The sequence below is a fragment of the Salvelinus namaycush genome, unplaced genomic scaffold (assembly GCF_016432855.1).
Source record: "Salvelinus namaycush isolate Seneca unplaced genomic scaffold, SaNama_1.0 Scaffold140, whole genome shotgun sequence".
In the NCBI taxonomy this organism is placed as follows: domain Eukaryota; kingdom Metazoa; phylum Chordata; class Actinopteri; order Salmoniformes; family Salmonidae; genus Salvelinus; species Salvelinus namaycush.
In genome coordinates this window covers 142119-151561 of record NW_024058120.1, presented here as the reverse complement: position 1 = coordinate 151561, position 9443 = coordinate 142119, and the positions used below count along the sequence as shown (strand labels likewise).

General features: G+C 49.5%; 1 protein-coding gene across 1 annotated transcript; it reads right to left on the bottom strand.

The window, feature by feature from the left end:
- Positions 1-2461: 2461 nt before the first annotated feature.
- Positions 2462-4702, bottom strand: LOC120036630 (cylicin-2-like). The gene has a single exon (XM_038983009.1). The coding sequence runs from the start codon at positions 4700-4702 to the stop codon at positions 2462-2464; it is 2241 nt and encodes a 746-aa protein (XP_038838937.1).
- Positions 4703-9443: the final 4741 nt, after the last annotated feature.

Genomic DNA, 9443 nt, shown 5'->3' with positions numbered 1-9443 from the left:
ATCACACATACACAATTAAATCATAACTTGATTACAAATTGCCGTCATAAAGGAAAACGTCCCTAGCGGGCGGAATAGATATGACAGCTTGTTACACAAAGGGAAGGGGCTGAGTTTTAGTGAAAGAGCGGGAGACTGGAACAGAGGCGAAGCTGTGCTATCGTAAATACAGTATCTTATGCATTCTAAATTACCGCCCATTTGGAAAAGGAAAATGCAATAAATATTTACTCTGAGCTGCGCTTCAGTAGGTTGGTGGTAGATGGAAGACCGTATCGCCAACCCGAGTCCTCTGTCCTTTGAAGAATGTCTCTGGTGGTCACTGGATTCGTTGGAGTAGCGTCGTGTGTAGTAGACGGGATACTCTGATTGTCCTTCCTAACCTGCGTTTGTAGCAGCTGTTGCTAACTCAACGGCTAGGAGGTATCACTTCTGTAGTGAATACGAGTTCAAAGTTCATACCATTTACAACCAACTGGATTCGTTGGAGTAGCGTCGTGTGTAGTAGACGGGATACTCTGACTGTCCTTCCTAACCTGCGTATGTAGCAGCTGTTGCTAAGTCAACGGCTAGGAGGTATCACTTCTGTAGTGAATACGAGTTCAAAGTTCATACCATTTACAACCAAAGTCCATGCTGATGTTGGCTTAGTTCTGTAGTTATTATCTGAACCATTCTGACATCTGATCGTCATCCGTCATCCTGTACCCGGAACAGGAAGTTATATTTTTGTCAATGGCTTTATATAGTGGAGGGAGAGGGGTGTGTCTGAAAAGTTTATTACCCATGTCTCTTCACAGGGGCGGGTCACTGGTTGAGCAGAGGTCCAAACTTATGAAAACCCAAATCTCTCATTTGGAAGCTAAAATTACATTTAATCTCTTCACAAATAATTTCATATTCAAACATTTGAATTAAACAACAATTCCATGTGAATCCGATACCTCTGATGTTTAGACTTTCCACAGTAGAGTTTATGTCATTCTATCATTGATGAGAATGTGTCAGAGGGCAACCGAACTGACATAATATACCTTAAGTACCACCGCATATGTTCAGTTGGTCGGATTACCAGAATATAGTTCATTTCCCCCCAACTTCTGATGTTCCCAGAATCTCTATGTTAACCAAAGGGGCTTTCTAATGTCACATCAGTAGGGAAGAGGAACGGGGGAGGGGGGAAAGAGGTATTTATGACTGTCATAAACCTACCCCCAGGCCAACGTCATGACATGTGTTCCTAATGTTTTGTGCACTCAGTGTATATTCTGCAGAGGGAAGAGGAATGGAGGTCTCTTCTGTGTTATAATGTATTTATTTGTAGCACAGAGTCACTAGGGGAGAAGCAGAGAGGAGATGTGTTACCCCTCAGTAGACGTTTTAACAGTACACTTGGGGAGACTGTTGGCATATATCTTCACCATAATGATCTGGCCTGGGTTGGTCTCTCTCTCTCTCTCTCTCTCTCTCTCTCTCTCTCTCTCTCTCTCTCTCTCTCTCTCTCTCTCTCTCTCTCTCTCTCTCTCTCTCTCTCTCTCTCTCTCTCTCTCTCTCTCTCTCTCTCTCTCTCTCTCTCTCTCTCACTCACTCACTCTCACTCACTCTCTCACTCACTCACTCACTCTCTCTCTCTCTCTCTCTCTCACTCTCTCTCTACTTTCTTTCTCACTCTCTCTCTCTCTCTCTCTCTCTCTCTCTCTCTCTCTCTCTCTCTCTCTCTCTCTCTCTCTCTCTCTCTCTCTCTCTCTCTCTCTCACTCTTTCTCTCTCACTCTCTCTCTCTCTCTCTTTCTCTCTCTCTCTCTCTCTCTCTCTCTCTCTCTCTCTCTCTCTCTCTCTCTCACTCTCTCTCTCTACTTTCTTTCTCACTCTCTCTCTCTCTACTCTCTCTCTCTCTCTCTCTTCTCTCTCTCTCTCTGAAAGCAGTTTTGTAACGTTCATCTAGCGCCTCCAACTCCACTCTCTCCAGCTGTGAAAGACCTTCACCATAATGATCTGAAGTGCTGGCCGGGGTGGTCTCGCTCTCTCTCTCTCTCTCTCTGAAAGCAGTTGTCTAATGTTTCTCTAGCGCCTCCAACTCCACTCTCTCCAGCTGTGAACAAACCACAGCAATTAAGTCTCGGGCAAAAATACATAGGGATGTGTCCCAAATGGCATCTCATTCCCTACACAGTGCACTATATAGGCCCTGGTCAGGAGAGCACTATATAGGCCCTGGTCAGGAGAGCACTATATAGGCCCTGGTCAGGAGAGCACTATATAGGCCCTGGTCAGGAGAGCACTATATAGGCCCTGGTCAGGAGAGCACTATATAGGCCCTGGTCAGGAGAGCACTATATAGGCCCTGGTCAGGAGAGCACTATATAGGCCCTGGTCAGGAGAGCACTATATAGGGAGTAGGGTGCCATTTGGGATGCAGTCATACTGTACAATACAGCCTCTTCTTCTTCCTGACATGTTGTTTACTTAATGTTACACACAGAGGGAGACTGAGAAACAGCAAGGGAATGGACCATTCGGTTAAAACGTCGCCTTTGCTTCCCCAGCTTTCTCTGCTTCCCTTGTTTCCCTCTGCTTCCCCTGCTTCTTCTGCTTCCCTTGTTTCCCTCTGCTTCCCCTGCTTTCTCTGCTTCCCTTGTTTCCCTCTGCTTCCCCTGCTTTCTCTGCTTCCCTTGTTTCCCTCTGCTTCCCCTGCTTTCTCTGCTTCCCTTGTTTCCCTCTGCTTCCCTTGTTTCCCTCTGCTTCCCCTGCTTCTTCTGCTTCCCTTGTTTCCTCTGCTTCCCCCGCTTTCTCTGATTACCTTGTTTCCCTCTGCTTCCCCTGCTTCTTCTGCTTCCCTTGTTTCCCTCTGCTTCCCCTGCTTTCTCTGCTTCCCTTGTTTCCCTCTGCTTCCCCTGCTTTCTCTGCTTCCCTTGTTTCCCTCTGCTTCCCCTGCTTTCTCTGCTTCCCTTGTTTCCCTCTGCTTCCCTTGTTTCCCTCTGCTTCCCCTGCTTCTTCTGCTTCCCTTGTTTCCTCTGCTTCCCCCGCTTTCTCTGATTACCTTGTTTCCCTCTGCTTCCCCTGCTTCTTCTGCTTCCCTTGTTTCCCTCTGCTTCCCCTGCTTTCTCTGCTTCCCTTGTTTCCCTCTGCTTCCCCTGCTTTCTCTGCTTCCCTTGTTTCCCTCTGCTTCCCCTGCTTTCTCTGCTTCCCTTGTTTCCCTCTGCTTCCCCTGCTTCTTCTGCTTCCCTTGTTTCCCTCTGCTTCCCCTGCTTCTTCTGCTTCCCTTGTTTCCCTCTGCTTCCTCTGCTTCCCTTGTTTCCCTCTGCTTCCCCTGCTTCTTCTGCTTCCCTTGTTTCCTCTGCTTCCCCCGCTTTCTCTGATTCCCTTGTTTCCCTCTGCTTCCCCTGCTTCTTCTGATTCCCTTGTTTCCTCTGCTTCCCCTGCTTCTTCTGCTTCCCTTGTTTCCCTCTGCTTCCCCTGCTTCTTCTGCTTCGCTTGTTTCCTCTGCTTCCCCTGCTTCTTCTGCTTCCCTTGTTTCCCTCTGCTTCCCCTGCTTTCTCTGCTTCCCTTGTTTCCCTCTGCTTCCCTTGTTTCCCTATGCTTCCCCTGCTTCTTCTGCTTCCCTTGTTTCCTCTGCTTCCCCCGCTTTCTCTGATTACCTTGTTTCCCTCTGCTTCCCCTGCTTCTTCTGCTTCCCTTGTTTCCCTCTGCTTCCCCTGCTTTCTCTGCTTCCCTTGTTTCCCTCTGCTTCCCCTGCTTTCTCTGCTTCCCTTGTTTCCCTCTGCTTCCCCTGCTTTCTCTGCTTCCCTTGTTTCCCTCTGCTTCCCCTGCTTCTTCTGCTTCCCTTGTTTCCCTCTGCTTCCCCTGCTTCTTCTGCTTCCCTTGTTTCCCTCTGCTTCCTCTGCTTCCCTTGTTTCCCTCTGCTTCCCCTGCTTCTTCTGCTTCCCTTGTTTCCTCTGCTTCCCCCGCTTTCTCTGATTCCCTTGTTTCCCTCTGCTTCCCCTGCTTCTTCTGATTCCCTTGTTTCCTCTGCTTCCCCTGCTTCTTCTGCTTCCCTTGTTTCCCTCTGCTTCCCCTGCTTCTTCTGCTTCGCTTGTTTCCTCTGCTTCCCCTGCTTCTTCTGCTTCCCTTGTTTCCCTCTGCTTCCCCTGCTTTCTCTGCTTCCCTTGTTTCCCTCTGCTTCCCCTGCTTTCTCTGCTTCCTTGTTGCCCTCTGCTTCCCCTGCTTCCCTTGTTTCCTCTGCTTCCTCTGCTTCCCTTGTTTCCTCTGCTTCCCCTGCTTTCTCTGCTTCCCTTGTTTCCTCTGCTTCCCCTGCTTTCTCTGCTTCCCTTGTTTCCTCTGCTTCCCCTGCTTTCTCTGCTTCCCTTGTTTCCTCTGCTTCCCCTGCTTTCTCTGATTCCCTTGTTTCCCTCTGCTTCCCCTGCTTTCTCTGCTTCCCTTGTTTCCTCTGCTTCCCCTGCTTTCTCTGATTCCCTTGTTTCCCTCTGCTTCCCCTGCTTCTTCTGCTTCCCTTGTTTCCTCTGCTTCCCCTGCTTTCTCTGATTCCCTTGTTTCCTCTGCTTCCCCTGCTTTCTCTGCTTCCCTTGTTTCCTCTGCTTCCCCGGCTTTCTCTGCTTCCCTTGCTTAACCTGCTTCCCCTGCTTCCCTTGCATCACATGCTTCACCTGCTTCCCCTGCTTCCTTTGCATCACATGCTTCATCTGCTTACCCTGATTCCCATGCATCCCACTGAAAAGTCATAATGGAGTTTAGCCTGACATTTCTGTTCTGGATAGCTAATTGCTGTGGTGGTGATGGAGTGTGAGAGACGGAGGGAATGACTGAGTGTGAAGTGAGATGAATAACGCATCAGGTTCCTTCTCTAATCTGGTCTGTTGGTGGTTGTGGGGCTGGTTGGGGAGTATTCTGCTTATTAGAGGAGCAGTGAGGTAGATTCACTCCTAATGTGGAGAGAAAAGCAGGAAAATCCTCCCTATTCTCTGGTTTATTCAGAAATATATGGATGCCTTTATCCTTTGAGCTCCAGCTGAGGTAAAACTCTAATGGTCTATGTTTCTGAACCTGTTTCTGTTCTCTCTGAGTGATGGCCCCTGGGTGTCAGTCAGACAGGCCATATTCTGTTCTCTCTGAGTGATGGCTCCTGGGTGTCAGTCAGACAGGCCATATTCTGTTCTCTCTGAGTGATGGCTCCTGGGTGTCAGTCAGACAGGCCTGTTTCTGTTCTCTCTGAGTGATGGCCCCTGGGTGTCATTCAGACAGGCCTGTTTCTGTTCTCTCTGAGTGATGGCTCCTGGGTGTCATTCAGACAGGCCAGATTCTGTTCTCTCTGAGTGATGGCCCCTGGGTGTCATTCAGACAGGCCTGTTTCTGTTCTCTCTGAGTGATGGCTCCTGTGTGTCAGTCAGACAGGCCAGATTCTGTTCTCTCTGAGTGATGGCCCCTGGGTGTCATTCAGACAGGCCTGTTTCTGTTCTCTCTGAGTGATGGCTCCTGTGTGTCAGTCAGACAGGCCATATTCTGTTCTCTCTGAGTGATGGCCCCTGGGTGTCATTCAGACAGGCCTGTTTCTGTTCTCTCTGAGTGATGGCTCCTGTGTGTCAGTCAGACAGGCCAGATTCTGTTCTCTCTGAGTGATGGCTCCTGGGTGTCATTCAGACAGGCCTGTGTCTGTTCTCTCTGAGTGATGGCTCCTGGGTGTCATTCAGACAGGCCTGTTTCTGTTCTCTCTGAGTGATGGCTCCTGGGTGTCATTCAGACAGGCCTGTGTCTGTTCTCTCTGAGTGATGGCTCCTGGGTGTCATTCAGACAGGCCTGTTTCTGTTCTCTCTGAGTGATGGCCCCTGGGTGTCAGTCAGACAGGCCTGTTTCTGTTCTCTCCGAGTGATGGCTCTGTGCACCCTATTCCCTATATAGTGCACTACATTTATCAGGGCCCAATGGCACCCTATTCCCTAAATAGTGCACTACATAATCAGGGCCCAATGGCAACCTATTCCATAAATACTGCACTAAATTTATCAGGGTCCAATGGCACCCTATTCCATAAATAGTGCACTACATTTTTCAGGGTCCAATGGCACCCTATTCCATAAATAGTACACTAAGTAGTGACCAAGGTGCCATTTCAGATTTTCCATAATAGACTGATTGAACTTCCCCAAAGCTTCTTGTTATCTTCCTAGACCACTGACAGACCAGTTGGAGTGTTGAGATGGCACCACACAGACCAGTTAGTGTTGAGATGGCACCAGACAGACCAGTTAAGTGTTGAGATGGCACCAGACAGACCAGTTAGTGTTGAGATGGCACCAGACAGACCAGTTAAGTGTTGAGATGGCACCAGACAGACCAGTTAGTGTTGAGATGGCACCAGACAGACCAGTTGGAGTGTTGATATGGCACCACACAGACCAGTTAGTGTTGAGATGGCACCAGACAGACCAGTTAGTGTTGAGATGGCACCAGACAGACCAGTTAGTGTTGAGATGGCACCAGACAGACCAGTTGGAGTGTTGAGATGGCACCAGACAGACCAGTTAGAGTGTTGAGATGGCACCAGACAGACCAGTTAGAGTGTTGAGATGGCACCACACAGACCAGTTAGAGTGTTGAGATGGCACCACACAGACCAGTTAGAGTGTTGAGATGGCACCAGACAGACCAGCTAGTGTTGAGATGGCACCAGACAGACCAGTTAGAGTGTTGAGATGGCACCAGACATACCAGCTAGTGTTGAGATGGCACCAGACAGACCAGTTAGTGTTGAGATGGCACCAGACAGACCAGTTGGTGTTGAGATGGCACCCAGCAGACCAGTTAAGTGTTGAGATGGCACCAGACAGACCAGTTAGTGTTGAGATGGCACCAGACATACCAGCTAGTGTTGAGATGGCACCAGACAGACCAGTTATGTGTTGAGATGGCACCAAACAGACCAGTTAGTGTTGAGATGGCACCAAACAGACCAGTTAGTGTTGAGATGGCACCAAACAGACCAGTTAGTGTTGAGATGGCACCAAACAGACCAGTTAGAGTGTTGAGATGGCACCAGACAGACCAGTTAGAGTGTTGAGATGGCACCACACAGACCAGTTAGAGTGTTGAGATGGCACCAGACAGACCAGTTAGAGTGTTGAGATGGCACCAGACAGACCAGCTAGTGTTGAGATGGCACCACACAGACCAGTTAGAGTGTTGAGATGGCACCAGACAGACCAGTTAGAGTGTTGAGATGGCACCAGACAGACCAGTTAGAGTGTTGAGATGGCACCAGACAGACCAGCTAGAGTGTTGAGATGGCACCAGACAGACCAGTTAGTGTTGAGATGGCACCAGACAGACCAGTTAGAGTGTTGAGATGGCACCAGACAGACCAGTTGGAGTGTTGAGATGGCACCACACAGACCAGTTAGAGTGTTGAGATGGCACCAGACAGACCAGCTAGTGTTGAGATGGCACCAGACAGACCAGCTAGTGTTGAGATGGCACCACACAGACCAGCTAGTGTTGAGATGGCACCAGACAGACCAGCTAGTGTTGAGATGGCACCACACAGACCAGCTAGTGTTGAGATGGCACCACACAGACCAGCTAGTGTTGAGATGGCACCAGACAGACCAGCTAGTGTTGAGATGGCACCAGACAGACCAGCTAGTGTTGAGATGGCACCAGACAGACCAGTTAGAGTGTTGAGATGGCACCAGACAGACCAGTTAGAGTGTTGAGATGGCACCACACAGACCAGTTAGAGTGTTGAGATGGCACCAGACAGACCAGTTAGAGTGTTGAGATGGCACCACACAGACCAGTTAGTGTTGAGATGGCACCAGACAGACCAGTTAGTGTTGAGATGGCACCAGACAGACCAGTTAGAGTGTTGAGATGGCACCAGACAGACCAGTTAGAGTGTTGAGATGGCACCAGACAGACCAGTTGGAGTGTTGAGATGGCACCACACAGACCAGTTAGAGTGTTGAGATGGCACCAGACAGACCAGTTAGTGTTGAGATGGCACCAGACAGACCAGTTAGTGTTGAGATGGCACCAGACAGACCAGTTGGAGTGTTGAGATGGCACCAGACAGACCAGTTAGAGTGTTGAGATGGCACCACACAGACCAGTTAGAGTGTTGAGATGGCACCACACAGACCAGTTAGAGTGTTGAGATGGCACCAGACAGACCAGCTAGTGTTGAGATGGCACCAGACAGACCAGTTAGAGTGTTGAGATGGCACCAGACATACCAGCTAGTGTTGAGATGGCACCAGACAGACCAGTTAGTGTTGAGATGGCACCAGACAGACCAGTTGGTGTTGAGATGGCACCCAGCAGACCAGTTAAGTGTTGAGATGGCACCAGACAGACCAGTTAGTGTTGAGATGGCACCAGACATACCAGCTAGTGTTGAGATGGCACCAGACAGACCAGTTATGTGTTGAGATGGCACCAAACAGACCAGTTAGAGTGTTGAGATGGCACCAAACAGACCAGTTAGTGTTGAGATGGCACCAAACAGACCAGTTAGTGTTGAGATGGCACCAAACAGACCAGTTAGAGTGTTGAGATGGCACCAGACAGACCAGTTAGAGTGTTGAGATGGCACCACACAGACCAGTTAGAGTGTTGAGATGGCACCAGACAGACCAGTTAGAGTGTTGAGATGGCACCAGACAGACCAGCTAGTGTTGAGATGGCACCACACAGACCAGTTAGAGTGTTGAGATGGCACCAGACAGACCAGTTAGAGTGTTGAGATGGCACCAGACAGACCAGTTAGAGTGTTGAGATGGCACCAGACAGACCAGCTAGAGTGTTGAGATGGCACCAGACAGACCAGTTAGTGTTGAGATGGCACCAGACAGACCAGTTAGAGTGTTGAGATGGCACCAGACAGACCAGTTGGAGTGTTGAGATGGCACCACACAGACCAGTTAGAGTGTTGAGATGGCACCAGACAGACCAGCTAGTGTTGAGATGGCACCAGACAGACCAGCTAGTGTTGAGATGGCACCACACAGACCAGCTAGTGTTGAGATGGCACCAGACAGACCAGCTAGTGTTGAGATGGCACCACACAGACCAGCTAGTGTTGAGATGGCACCACACAGACCAGCTAGTGTTGAGATGGCACCAGACAGACCAGCTAGTGTTGAGATGGCACCAGACAGACCAGCTAGTGTTGAGATGGCACCACACAGACCAGTTAGAGTGTTGAGATGGCACCAGACAGACCAGTTAGAGTGTTGAGATGGCACCACACAGACCAGTTAGAGTGTTGAGATGGCACCAGACAGACCAGTTAGAGTGTTGAGATGGCACCACACAGACCAGTTAGTGTTGAGATGGCACCAGACAGACCAGTTAGTGTTGAGATGGCACCAGACAGACCAGTTAGTGTTGAGATGGCACCAGACAGACCAGTTAGAGTGTTGAGATGGCACCAGACAGACCAGCTAGAGTTTCTCA

Coding starts and splice junctions, on each gene's coding strand:
- LOC120036630 (XM_038983009.1), bottom strand. CDS start 4,702: ATGCATGGGAATCAGGGTAAGCAGATGAAGCATGTGATGCAAAGGAAG.